Source organism: Falco naumanni, chromosome 1 (assembly GCF_017639655.2).
Source record: "Falco naumanni isolate bFalNau1 chromosome 1, bFalNau1.pat, whole genome shotgun sequence".
Lineage (NCBI taxonomy): Eukaryota > Metazoa > Chordata > Aves > Falconiformes > Falconidae > Falco > Falco naumanni.
In genome coordinates, this window is record NC_054054.1 from 92147546 (window position 1) to 92162137 (window position 14592).

General features: G+C 41.3%; 1 protein-coding gene across 2 annotated transcripts in view; it reads left to right on the forward strand.

The window, feature by feature from the left end:
- Positions 1–14592, forward strand: part of FBXW8 (F-box and WD repeat domain containing 8) — a 53563-nt gene that overhangs the window by 24168 nt on the left and 14803 nt on the right. Inside the window, exons 5-7 of one of the 2 annotated variants that reach the window (XM_040606310.1) lie at positions 1275–1432; positions 9123–9319; positions 10821–11030. In XM_040606310.1, coding sequence (XP_040462244.1) covers positions 1275–1432; positions 9123–9319; positions 10821–11030 — 565 coding nt within the window. The remainder of the gene's footprint in view (positions 1–1274; positions 1433–9122; positions 9320–10820; positions 11031–14592) is intronic. The other variant, XM_040606320.1, reaches the window with a different exon arrangement.

Here is a 14592-nt window from a genome sequence, read left to right on the forward strand (position 1 = left end):
TTCACCCAGAGATGTTGGCAGTAATCTGCTCCAGAGTACCTGTAACCCTGTATGTGGTATTTCCCCAAGGAACTGGGTAACCGGAGTTGAAGTCCACCATCTTCTAGATCTTTATTAAGCACTTTCCTTCACCTTCCTGGTAAACTAACTATTTTCTTACTTTCCTCAAAACGTAGGTCAGCAAGATTTTGAACTGGAGACCTTTGAGGCTTATAGGAATCATTCTTTTGAAACACTTTTCCCCAAAACGTTGGGATGTAGCAGCAAAGCTGACAGCAGTAAGCACCCATTATTTTCCAACAGAATCCGAGTCTCAACTATGGCAGAGAAAGACATCTGAGAGCGATCGTGTTAATTATCACAGTTCTGTTAAAATTCAAATAATTATTGAACTGTTCCAAATAGCTGTTGAACTGTGTTCTTTGACCAGTCATAGAGAGGAGCTTTGCCTTTACTTTGCCTGCACTGGTTTTTACCTTTAATGTTGTGTTCCACAGCAGAGATGGCACAGGACATTTGTGTTGCTTGCTGTGTAGCAACCTTCATTCATTTAGATACAGTCAGTATTATCTGGGAAGTTTAGGTTTGTTTTTTTTTTTAATTTTCTTATTGGAAAACCCTTGTTGAACTGTTGTTTTTCTGATGTTTCAGTGAGAGAGCCTTCTGCAAAGAAGGTGGCACTGCCTTAATTCTAAAGGCAACACTTAATTGTATTAATTAGTCTTCAGAGATGTAGGCAAATCTGATCCGTTGATGAGGCATTAAGAAGTTTCTATAAAAAGTAGTAGATTGGATGGGTTTATACATATGAGTGCTTGTACTTACGTACATAAATGCTCTGATTAAACAGTCTTTCTTTGGCACAACCACAGTCACAAATTTTTAAAGACTGAAAAGAAACGGTTTGAAGTTTTGCCATGACGTAATTTAGACTCGTTGCTGATTACCTTTTTTTCACTTGAGCCTGACTCTCCTTGCATTCTAGTTGTAAAACTCATATCGATAGTTGGTAACCTATGGTAGCTCAGTCGTGTTGTTCTTGTACCTCCAATTTACACCTGCCTGTCTTAGTAGACTTGATGCTACATTTAGTAAATGGGAATAAAATGAGGGAAACTAATGGGCTTCTACACAGAGTGTGTAAACAGGAGGAGAGTCGGTCTAGGAGCTGTAAATGGTGTTGGGTTTTTAAGACGCTTCTTGTTTGTTCCTCCCTTCTCCTGCAGCTACCTCTTTTCAGATGCTCTGGGATGAATAATAGCTTTCTTTTCCAGATACACATCAGGAGAAGTGAGGTTGTGGGACACTCGCACCTGGGACTACACAGCCCCCATCCTGGAACCAATGCACGGTCCTGGTGATGCTGGACCTCAGCCACATGTCTCCTTTGTGAGGATAAACAGCTCTCTGGCTGTAGCAGCTTATGAGGATGGTAAGTAACCACAACTCTCCTCCCTATTTAAAAAAAAAAAAAAAAAAAAAAAAAAGAGGCTTTACAAAAATGAAGCAGCTGTGCTCAGCTTTTTGTGTTTCTGTAATCCTGTATATAAACACACACATGCACACACTTGCTTTTATGTGAGAAAGTTGGCCAATAACCGTAAATGCATTGGGAGGCATTGGAACATAGCACCCATTAAAACTGATGTTTAATTCCTACTGGAACTGCTACACAAAGCTTGAGTGCCAGGCTGTAGTCCAGCCAAACTATCTTAAGCAAATAACTTGTTTTGCTATAAAAATATTAAATATTCTTCCACCAGCCTTCTCCTCTGTCCAAAACTCCCTTGGGGTGCTGTGAAGCTTTGTTATGGGAATACTGGTAAACTTGCATGTCTGATTAATCTGCGTCCTGTCTTGCTCTTGGCATAGTGTGTGGATGCACATTTTCTTAACTGAAGTACTGGCTTGCAGTGGTGGGTTATTATATACTTTGATATAGAGAAATGAAAACTGTGACCTAATATGTAATGAAAACCTAATAAAATACTGGTTATATGCATTGTTTTAAATATACTTAGATGTTTATGTAATGGACAGCAAGAGCCAGAGACCAACTGTATATCTACTGGACATGGGAACAGCAATTAAAAAAAGTCAGGTTTGAACAGTGCTAGCCGATTGGGATCCTAGGCTGAGTTGCTCAGGCAGAACTTAACTCCTGTCACCTTTCTTTAAAATGTATGTTTTGACACTTTAAAATCTTTCCTCAGGTATGAATAGAGCGATTTTAAAGTTAGGGAGTTCTGTCCACCTACTATCTTTGATCCTGGCAATTCTGCGTGTGAAAACAAAACAGAAAATGGATAATCCAAACAAAATCTCTAATCCATGTATTTTATTTTAGAAGTAAAATAAATGGGGTTTGGGTGAAAAGAGCTGTTTTAAGATGATGAGCATCCTTAGCAGTTTCTCTAGCATGGATCATGCTAGAATGGTCTTCTGTGGCTAAAAATTGTCGATAGGCAACATTTTCTGACAACAGCAAGTCTGGTATTGCAGAATACTCATTAATATTGTTTACTTGAGCCATAGGAAATTATAGCACAATGATAGTTTTAAGTGTTGGCTTTTTGTCCAGTGTGCCAAACAATGACTAGCAGAGGGTCTTTTGTTTGTTTTCTAGTCTCCCACTGACTAATCTAATAATATGTCTAGGGTTTTTTTCCTGTCATATTCCTTGTCGTCAGTCCTGTGTGTGCTGTGACTAAACTGGTTTGCATAAAGCTCAGTGTCTTTTATTCTTTTGGGTAGAAATTTTAATGGGCTCTGTGATATGGCAGTTACTGTGATTTGAGAAGCCTGGTCAGAATAGATTAGTTTCGATGTGAATAGGGAATTACAAAGACTGATTTTTCGAAATGTTTACTAACTGGAATCTGAAAGCATATATTTAGGTTTGGTGGAAAGCATTATTTTAAACTTGGGGAGGGAGAAGGAAGACTTTGAAGATAATGTGTTTGATCGTTCTTTGTTGTACTTTTCCAGCTCCCTTTTCTCTTTGTTTGTAAGTTTGACTAACACAGAGAAACCATCTGCTAGTGTTGGAGGTGGTGCTGTCAGGCAAAGAGTCTAGACTTCTCTGTCGAATCCCTGGCTAGCAGACTCGTTCAGATAACATCAGTTTCTCCCAGTTCAACAGAGCTCACGCAGCGATGTCCTTGGCATCCGATCACAGGGAAGAACTAACAGGCAGATTCTGCTCGCACCGCGCCTGCCTTGCAGCACTGTTTTGCTGGTTCGGTAGCAGCAAATGCTTCCCAAGGCATATGAAATAATAGCAAGGAGAAAGATTTGTCTTACTGGGATGCCTGCATCCAAAGTGAAGTGTGACTCCACGATGGCACGAAAGAAAAACTGAATTGTGGCTTCTGCTGAATGTTTCTGATGGTGTCAGCCTCTGAGAAGCAAGCTGCAAGGAGAGGTAAACGAGAGAAAAATGTATGGGGAGAAAATGAAGTTCCCTCTGCCCGTGCCAATACTCAGTGGGGGCACTGTATGTACACCTGGGGCAACGGGACTTGGCAACTTGATCCACAGTTGTGATTTTTGAATTCCAACCCACTGGCCTCATATTTCTTCTGCCTTGTTTCCTATTGTCAGCACTGGCAGTCCTCCAGTTTGATTTTACCACTAATTGTGTTGCACGTTACCGAACTGAAATGAATCAAATCAAAATGCTTTTCCTGGAGCATTAGATAAAGCAGGCGAGGGTTCTGGGTAATGAGCAGATGCTGCTAATGCAGGGACAGTAGAGGCCTTGCCAGGACTCCATCTGCTCCATGCTTGCCTGACTTTGGCTGCGAGCCACAGCTTTTGGGAAACAGCAGTCTACTTTTAGCCATCACTCTCCCCCCCACCCCACCCTCAGGAGTCTCATAGTTTGACTTGAAAACAATGTGCTGCAACAAGAGAACATACTTTTTTTCTTCTTTTTTTTGTTGGTTTTTTTTTTTCTTTTTAAAGGCCGTGTTTCGTACACATGTAGGCATGGCGGGCAGATGCTGCGCTGCTGCCCTTCACGGTAATACTTGGAGATCCGTTGGGAGGAGTTAGTGGGACTTCACAAGTTGCAGAGTAGCAACACGGAGCAAAGGAAGGTGGTTTCTGCCGGGACCAGAAGTGCTTTTGCTTGTTGGCAGGCCCCAGGAAGGGAATTTTGGCAGTGTTGCTTTCTGGGAATCTGCTGTCTTGTCCGTTCTGATGCCCTTAAAGCTGCCTGTGGGTATTGTCCCTTCTGTACCATCTTTGTAAAGGCAGAAATGGAGTAATGTTTGGTGCCTTCCCCTGAGTGCCGGGACATGCTGTAAGATAGCAAGAGCAGGGAAACAGGCTGGCTCCAATAAGAAGAAAACCGCATGTAGCAGGTGGAGGTGTATTTATTCCCATCAGATACGTGCAGGTGGCTGTGGATGCAAAACTCTTGGTTTGGGGAAACAGCGCGTGATTTCACATGATGGGCCCGGAAGTCTGGCTCTTGAGTCTGCAACTTGGGAATGAAATACAGACTTTCTCATCTGTACCTTCTCTGAGGGACTGCATGGGGGGGTGTCATTGGGAAATCTCTGTAGGAAGAGTGGTGGAGATAAAACCTGACAACATTTGGTGGAAACTGGTGTGGTAATAATGTAAAGGGACAAATCTTATGGCTGAGGTCAAGTCTCTCGCTGTTTAGTACAGTAAGTAGCTTGCTGGGCCCGCTGAAAGTTGAGACACAACATAGCAATGAAAGTAAAATACAAAATTTTAGTTGATGAACACCAAGCATCTACTAAGGTTAAATTGGCTGTGTGTTGGTTGTCCTTCCAACTAGAAATATTTTTGGGAGAAACTCAAAATTCAAGATAAGTTTTGAGACTTCAGGCTGATGCTTGTTTCCACCCACATATTTTGTCTACTGTTTGTACTTCATAGAAGTGTGATGTGTGAAAATTATAAGGAAATAAATTAATATTCCCAGCTTGGAAGAAAAAAAAAAGAAAAATGTGTAAGAACTGTGTTCAAAAGGTGAAAAAGAATTTTGTGTGAATCAAGAAAGAATTAACAAGCAAGACTGCGACTCACAAACAGGAAAAACATCATGTAGATGATGTGAATTAAGCAGCTTCTGGCCATTGTGTTGGGAGGCTGAAGTGAATGAGCACAAAACCCATGAGCACGTCCACATTCCCTGCTCTAGCATATACAAAATTCTGTCTTTGCTTTCCTGCCCACCCACCCCGCCAATACTTCACATGTCGATTGCTGTACATCTTTTCTAAAGCTGACAGCAACCGCTAGCTGTATCGCCTTAGCATGGAAGGGCTGATGTAATGGGTCCGTAGGACCTTCTGCACCAAACCACAGTCCTCCCTCCGCTTAGCCTGAGGGTTTGCTCCTAGCAGGTAGCCCGAGCAGGCAGCTGTTCTCTGCTGTGGCTAGCTCTTAACCTGCCAAACACAAGCCAGCGTAATATTTACAAATGTGATTTAACATTTTTTGCCTGTGCTTATGCTTCCTTTCCCTGTAACAGGATTAGAGATGTCAGAGGAAAAGAGAGACCTTTTTTTTGTGTGTGTGTGTGGCAAAAACGTTGCCTTTTATACCAGAGAGAAAGCTAGGTGAAAACAAGATGTACAAAGCAGCTGCTTTTGCAGGACATCTTTTGTGCTTCCAGCTGCAAAGAAGGGAATATACTAGAGGGGAATTTACTAGGCACTGTTAATGGAGAACAGCTCCCAGCTATTCACCTTTGATAGAGCAAGAGAGGTGGAAGACTGGCTGATGCTTACTAAAACTGGAGTACGGTCAGGATCAGCAGTGCACTGTGTAAGGCACAATAGTCTCATAGTTAAATGTTTTATCCAAATACCTTCCAATCTAGAGTGAATTGCAATAAATGGACCTTTCATCAGACTGCATTTCAACAATATATTGGGTTAGAAGTTACAAACCTGAGTTCTTTGTACAGTCTGGGCCAAAGTGATAAACAAGGTGACTGGTACGGTGATTGTAATGTCAAGTGTCACAATTATACTCGTTTCCTTGAGCCAAGATTAAATATAAGCAAGCTGTAAAGTCTAAATCGGTTTGAGGAGTTATTGTTAGAGTTCAATTGGAATAATCGCCATTGTGGTGCAGATTTTAGCATGCTGTGAAAGTATTGCTTATAATTCTGATTTAATGACTCTAACACTTTTAAGATTACAGTATTAAAAAAAAAAATATTCTGTAAGCTTGCAACCTCAACTTCACCTTAGCAAAGATATTGCTTTGGAAATGAAGTACTGGTCGCTGCTGGAGGCAGGAAGATAAACTGTGTAAAGTAGTGATCTCATCAGCACTGGTAAATCTTGCACCTAATTTTTTTTATGTTGCCATGCTAATAACTTTAACTGTAATGGTGGCTTTTTATTTTTTTGCTCTTACACAAACATGATTGACTGTTGCAAAGGCTTGCATGCTGATAAATACATTTTTCTGTTTCTGCAATGAAATATAGAATACAGAACGTTCTTGAGTAGCACTTTAAGACCTAGTAGTAGCTTTGCCTGTTGATAAATACAGTGGAGTGTTTTCTTTTTCTGTGAAACTTGAAAATGTTTTCCTGCCGCCATGCACGAATGCATACACCTGTTTTGACAATAGTGGATTTCCACAGAAGGTCCTTGCACGCAGTGGTTGAAGCGTCTAACTGGTAGCAAGTAACAGATGGTGGAGGATGTACATACACAATAATACAGTCTTTTGAAGGAAGGGGGAATCAAGGGGGACAAGCAGTATTTTTGCAAGCAAATAGTTGTTCATCCTAATGACAGAAAATGGTATTTCTTTTGCTCATTGCATTCCTTTTCAGTTCTCCTTTTTACTCCTTATATTGTGCTCCTTCATTAAACAGATGTTAACTTGTGACCTTACAAATCACTTGTTTTTCTGATAAAATTTTTAGATATTTTGGACAGATGGAACAGCTGGTTAAAAAAGGAAAATCCAAACACCTGTCTTGAACTGATTTCGCATGAGCCATTTTTGCTGTCTTCTCTTTTTATAATGTTTGAGATGCAGCAATAATAGTGGCTTTGTTGCCCAAAATCAGAGCAGAATTCTGAATTCTGGGTTTTCCAGTTTGCTTGTGAGGTCAGAAGAGAGGGTACTTTGACTTGAATATTTTTTGATATTTTGCAGAACTCCCGTACATTAATGCACTCTATTAAAAACAGTGACGTGCTCATCACAGAGATGTGTAAACAAAAGATTTCACTGAAAGCAAATCGGCTTCCTTGTTCCCCTTCACAAAAGTGATCTTTAATTGGGATAAATGTTCTGCAAAACAAAGTTGAAAATACTCCTGCCGGGAGGAGCTTGGCAGCAGTTTTCATCGTCTGATGAAAAAGTCCGGTGCTAACATCCACGATCTGATATCACTACAGTCTTTTCTCACTGATGTACGTTTGTTTGTTTCTTTGCTTGTTTAAATTAGCTGTCCTGGAGATGAGACTTCAGCCATTCCCTTTGTTCCCATTGGGAGCCAAGGACTGGCTGGAAGGAACAGAAGTGCCACCGCTGAGCCCTGGTGCGGGGCAGGCCAGGCGGCACAGGGAATTGTAGCTGTGCTGTCCATTTGTATTTGTTAACTTGTTTGAAGCCTAAGTGTGTGTGATGCAAGCTAGCATTCTGTTTTTCAAAACCAGTTCAGCAGTTATTTACCTTTCAAGCAATTAACATAATTACCATTATGCTAAGAAGTAATTTTGGGAAGTTCTGCTCTGAGCCCTTATGACTCCATCGGGACAGTTTTACTCGGGACTTATCTTTTTGATGGAAGCCTAATTGCAGTTTTGGCTTTGTGTAAACAAACAGAGGCGGCTAATTGTTTAGGCAAATAGCAGATTAATTTAAATATTCATCCCTAATAAAACAAAAATGGTCCCCATTATGGTATTCATTCCCATGGCGAGGAATATAAATATTCAGTGGGAGTGCCATTAGACGGGGATCTTAAGGATTATCTGCATTATTTCACATTGGTAGCACTTTCCAGATACCAAATAATCTTTACAAAAGCAAACATAAATCAATTTAAACTCATTTAGATACCATTTCACTATGTGCAGTTTCATTACCACACTCTTGCTTCACCTCCTTTGGGACATTGGAGGAGTGTTTGCAAACTGGCATTGGTGCCCGTCCACAGCTGTCTGTCAGAGCTTTTATGTCTCCTTTTGAAGGAATAGCTACCATTAATCATTTCATCATTAATGGCCATGCTCAAGTAGAAGGCAGGCTTCTCCAGCCCTGTCTATCACATCTGAAGATTGCTTCTCCGTTAATTCAGTGCAAAGGTGGCCCAGAAGTCTCCGATTCCGTCTGGCCCTTCTGTTCTGTAATACACTCCTGATTGCTCCAGGTTGCTTTTATTCAGATTATTGCTTTAATGTACCGGGCTTTTAAACAGCGTATCGGTGATCTATGCTGGGAAAAAACACAATGACAAATATATTGCCTTTAGACTGATACTCCTCTATTCTTCAGGATTTGTGTTCTTTAGCTTTTTGAACTCTTCTACGTTTTCAGTTGTTCTAGAGCATCAGGATTAGAAACTCTGCTGCCGGGTGTAAACTGTTAAGAATGGTGTTAAAATCCCTGACCTATTGCTGCCTGAGCAGAGCTTCACATTCTTCGCTTTAAAACTTGTGTAACTTGTGTGTGCAGCAGAGTGACTGAAATTTGAATGTGGGCTCTTCCTCGCTCTGTTTTGTGGTAATTGAAGGCAAGTATATAGTAGAACAAGAATTTAGGTATCTAAGTCTGATCTTCTCCAAACGTGGAAATGTAAGAGAAGTCAAGCGGCCTTCCTCAAGGTAGACACCAATGTTATCTGAAAGTCAAAAATTAGGAATTACTTAGAGAGAGCAATAGAGCCTGTAATGCCAGAGCGTGTAATTTTGAAAAGTTACCTCTGAAGCAGTTACATGGTGCTATGCAACCTCCAGAAGTTCTGGTTTCCTGCCTTACCATCTCTTTCCTGTATTTTAACTTTTTCCATTACAATGCTTTTAAGCTTACATCTGTAAATGATCTTGTACAGTTTTGTTAAATTCGAAGATAACGCATAGTGATTACATTATTTTTTTTGTGTACAGGAACAGTTAGCGTTTGGAACCTGATGTTCGGCCGGGAGCCAATCCATCATTACCAGCACAATCAGAGGATACAGGCTTTAGCTCTTGGTTCAGAGGGCGCAACGGTAGCGACGGCATCTGGCTTCGAGGTCAAAGTGGAAAGCCCTGATGACAGAGGATTTTGGCAAACTACGGAAACATTTGAAATCCAGAAATTGGTGAGTCTCCAGGCTACTCAGCTTGATTCCAGAAGCTCCCGATCCACTAATTATTTTTGGTACAGTTAAGAGGGATCTTACAAAAATCTTACAAGAGTGTTGCCTGAACTAGATAACAGCATTATCAGCTAGAGGCTGTGATTTTGAAGCAGGTTAACGGATGAGCCTTTAAACACTGAAGAGCAAGGATGCAATGCTGGCTTAAGCTACAAGTGAAAATGAATAGAAGTCCATATGGTGCAGGAGGTTGCCTGTTTTTAATTATTTTTTTGTCAACATTAAACTAAGTTGGCTCATTTTGTAAATCAGTTTTCTCGTGTAGAATTGGAGCTAAAACTCAAGGTCTCATTCCAGATCAACACTATCTGATTAATTCTGAGGCAGGATATTGCAAACGAGCTAATAGCATCACTTGTGAAGCTGTAACTAGTTGTGCAGCTTCTTTAGGTCGCACCTTCTGTCACTGAAGTTTTGAGACTATTCTAATTAAAAGTTAAATCCTGCCCCATTCTCTGAAGTTTTATTACATCTCAGAGTATCAACATTTTTTTGAAAGGGGAAGGAAGTATGTTGGAATAAATTGAGTTTTTTCAGCTTCTCTCCTATTGCAGGAAGCTGACTCCGCAGCTGATGGGTAAGAAGTTGTGATTTAAACCACTCCTGATTAGTCCCCTATTTCAAAGCTAAGTCAGTCTTACAGTATTTAAATTTAAAAAATCCCCAAACATTTTAAGAGACTTCCCAGTAAAAATACTAGAACACCACCACACGCTCCATTGTGGTTGGATCCATCTTACTCTTGCATCTTGCTTGCGATGAAATGTCAGCTTGCCACATGTGACGGAGGCGCTCAGGACACCACACGCTCTTCTAAGGGTGGGTTAGGAGTTAGCTGTGCTGTTAAGGAGTTTAGCCCTTCCCGGGGTGAGACTTTTCAGCAGCATTTTAACCATTTACTGAAATGGGAAGAGCAATGTCGTTCTGGTCTTGTGACAGAAGATAGGGGGGCTGATACCTGGGCTGTCCTAGAGTCATGCGATGACTTCCCTGTAAATTTAAGGCATATATACGTGATTGCAGGGTAAGCATCAGCTCTTCCGTGTTAGTTGCGTGAACATGTTGCCTCTTCTCAAGCACCGTATTCACATTCTAACTCTGTGTGCTTTAGCCTTACGGCTTTCTGTCCTTCATTTGAATGAGTCCGTTAAGTCTTGCTCCTTTCTTTGATGTGACATTTTGGTGTGTTCCATTATAATGTGTTCTGATTAGGTTTTTAAGTGGGCTCATTTTAAAGACAGTGAACTAGATTTCATCGTAGGAGCGAAGCTTGCAGAAGTTCAGTAATAAAATGGATTGGTCTTTGGCTGAAATTAATCCATAATGGGGATGATTCAAGATAGCCGATGACCACACATTAGCAGTCCGTTCATTTTAACGTGTGGCAGTAGTGCTGTAAAAGAATTTTTGGCTGTAATAAAAATAAAATGTCTGCTTTTTTTAGGTCAACTTCCTTAATCTGGTTCCAGATGTTATGGGGAGTCCAGTGACAGTAGCAGCTGCAGAAGACATTGTCTATCTCCTGAAAGCAGAAGATCCTGGCAAAATTCTCCATTCTGTCTATGGTCAGCCCATCACATGTCTCGATGTGTCCGCCCATGAAGCGGTCTTTGGGGTCAAAACCTTTGGCTGGCTATTGAATGAGCCCAACCAGGTATTTAATATTTTTATTGTGTAAGGTTTTTATATTTACATAATTAAAGGAAAAAAGTTCATGCTGCTGACCATTTCCTTCCCTGCTATTCAGCTTTTGACAGTAGAGGGAAGATATTCTTTTAATGCATCATCTGATGCTTCTATTATTGTTCTGGAGGGCTGAAGGAAGGGTTTATTGTTCAACTAACTGGGTTCACTCTAAAGAAGTTGCATTCCTACTCCTCAGCGAGTCCCGGCTCATTCAGCTGTATGCTGCATCAGAGGCCCTCTAGGGGGAACTAGTCTCAAAAAAACCAACAAAAACAAAAAAAAAATCCCACCCAAAAACCCCAATAAACCACCCCTGCCCCCAGAAGCCGAAACACCCCTCAGCCTTTCTGGTGAGGGCATCCTGGGTGGTATGTCAAGCCTTGTACATGTAAACGTGGTCTTAGGAGGATGCTGCTTTTTTTTTTATGAGCACTTGAGTATTTGAACTAAGCTACTTACAATTTGGTGAGGATGGTGTGACTGTTGTATTAAAGGAAGCAAAATTATAATCATAGGTTTGAAGCCCCCTGTGACACAGGGTGCTGCTTTTATCAGCACATCTTGGCGGTGGCAGGGTAGATCAAAACCAGACCGTTTTTGTAACCCTGCTGAAGACTCATGGCTGAAGCATGCTTCTAATGCAGCTTTTCTCAAACTTCTCTGTTTGTGGGAGAGGCTCTTTTGGGCTTGCAGATTCAAATAAGTAAGGTAAGTAATTGTACTGGGCAGGGGGGGCTCAGAATCCTGCCTGAGATCCCAGTAGCTGGTGGCAGCAGCCTGCTCCTGGACATGGCCCCACTCCAGAGCAGGGACCAAGCTGCAGAAAGCAGTTTGCAGGTGCCTTGAGAAGAGTTTCTGTCCCTTTCCTGCATCTTGCCTAACTCTTCCACTCCCTGATTTCATTCCATTTTTTGTGGTTCTACTTCAGGCATGTGATGGGCTATCAACAGTGAGGGAAGGAGAGTGCTTCAGGCAGGTGGAGAAAGAAGCAGGAGGTGAACACCCAGATGGAAGGAGCTTGGTCTGCAGTGTAAAAATGCAGCGTTTTCTTTGGCAAGCAACTAGAACAGGAAAGCTTTATTTAGGATTACCTCTGTGTTAGGAATAAATGGGTCCAGCTGCATCTAATTTCCCCTTAAAATTCACGTTCACTAGGGAAATGCTGAGGCCACCATAAATACCTCTAGGGTTGAGAGATGCTGCGAGGCCATGCTGTCTTTATTAATTCCTTTGCTGTCCTAATCCAATTCTTTTCCCTACAGAGGTGGGAAGGTTAGAAGGTAAAATTGCCTCATTCAGGGGCATTACATCGGTGATCGCCTTTGTGCCTCATGAAGGAATAGAGAAATCTACTTAGGCCCCCGAGCGTCGCTCTGTAAAGCTGGACATATTTCCTAATTTAGTTCTGAACTATTTGGCATTTGATGGCAGATTGCATTAAGCAGTGCATCAGCGTGCATCCTAATCAGGGAGATGGGACTGAAGTCGTCCAGACGGCTGGGGTGTGTTTGACAAGGACGCTTGCTTGGCATTGCCGCACCAGCTGACATCACGCCGGAAATTAATTACTAATGTCTATTATGATAATTATGTGCCTTGCGCAGACGTGAAGGGACGTTGCGTTGGCTGATTACGCTGGTCACAAGTTGACAATCTGTCTTTAGGAGAGCTTTTGGTCTCAGAAATGTAATGATGAAGAATTCCAGCCCTGTTTGCTGCTGGTGGTGTTGCTGTAGTGGGAAAGCTGTGTTTCTTCCCAGTTTGGGGTGGTTTTTGTTTTTCCTGAGGGATATTTTTTTTTTTTTCTTAGTGTAAGCTCACAATCGTAATGATACTGCCTAGTAACCTGATTTCTGATGAAAATATAGTTAGGGAAGCCATCTTTTTCCCCCCCTCTCTGTTTTTTTTTTAATCTTTGTCTAATTTTAACCAACTTTGACAGCAGAGTAGAGATCTGAGGCATAAATTTTGTAGGGACTTTTATGTTGGAGAGGAGAAAAGCATCAGATTTGTGGCATAGACTTGCCTACTGCCGGATGACAGACATCCGTGCAGGAGAGAGTGGAGAATATAAATGCTTAATCTGTGAGAAGTTCAACTTTATTAAGCATCAGACAACCCAAGTATGGTGCTGCTTTTTGAAAGTTCGTCTGTTTAGTGCTCCTGGAGCTCTTGGTTTTATATTAAGCTACAAGAAATTTCTTTAGTAAGAGTTATTTCAGCTTATATATGCGAAGGTTATTAACTCAACGTGGAATGTACTATTTTCCTGAAATTCCAGATTCTTGAAATACCGAGATCTGTGTTCCTATCTGGCCTCACACGTGGCTAATATTATCAACCAGATAATGAACCACAGGGAAAATCCTAACCCTGGCTTTGCCTTTCAACCTGAGGTGGTGCTCATGACATCCAGCGGACACACCGTGGAGGATGGTGTCTGGGAAATAACGTATTACCCTGTGTCACGCTGTTTGGAGACCTGTGATCTTGATGCGGCAGCAGCATCACAAGGTCTTGGCATTCGTGTTTGAATTTGGGGTTTGAGCATTGCACGTAAAATTAAATGCACATATTTAAATTAGAGCTGGCTTTGGTCGTCTTCATGACAGGGCATAAACCTTTTAAACAGGTAGCACTATAACTGCCAGGATTGACATCATCTGATTTCTGATGCAATTACCTCGCTGATTGTAGGATCTGACTGAAGCTTTCCTTATAGTTTCTATATTCATAAGCTTCCCTGAATGGACCATCTGCTGCCAAGTAAGTCTGGTCTCCTGTAGCTCAGGTGAGCTCTCTCCTGCTTGTGGACTGTTTTTATGAAATGTATAGGTGCTTTATTATCTTGAGGGGGAGGGGAAAGGACAACTTTCTCCTGTATTTAGTTGAATTTTTTTTTAACATATTCAACAGTTCTTGGTGATAGAAGATAATCAGCATGGGAGGAGTTGGAGTTTTTTCCCACCAAAGACGCTTCATATAGGATACAGAATTTTATTTTGAAGTCATGCAGCTGAAGAACTCTCCGTTACATGCGCTAGAAAGCGCAGTTCAGCGTGCGCCTGTGGTTTTGGTTGTTTTGTGCACAAACTTGAACCTTATTTCAGAACAGGTAGAGGGGAAGAGAGGAGTGAAGGGAGAACAGTAATGACTTCAGAGCCTCCAACTTAGAAACAGAAGGCTAGGTATTTTGAGATCAGATGCCTTGGGAGTTGTTTGTTACGCTGTCACTTTTTCATCTGTTTTGAGCTGGTGATTGGCTTTTACTTGATGAACGACATTCAACATCACCTGTCTCTCCTCATCAGCAATTGAAATACTGCCTAGTTTTGCTCCTGAATTTAATATTTTCCATGGAGGTCTTCAACTGCTTGCTAATGTAAGTGTATCCAGTAGAACTAACCACTTGAAATGGATGCTATGAACTAATAGTAAGTGAAAAACAAATTATAAATAATCCTTTAAATCGAATTTCATACTTTACAGTCTCTCTTGGATGATGTATTTAGGTCATAGCTGCTTTATAT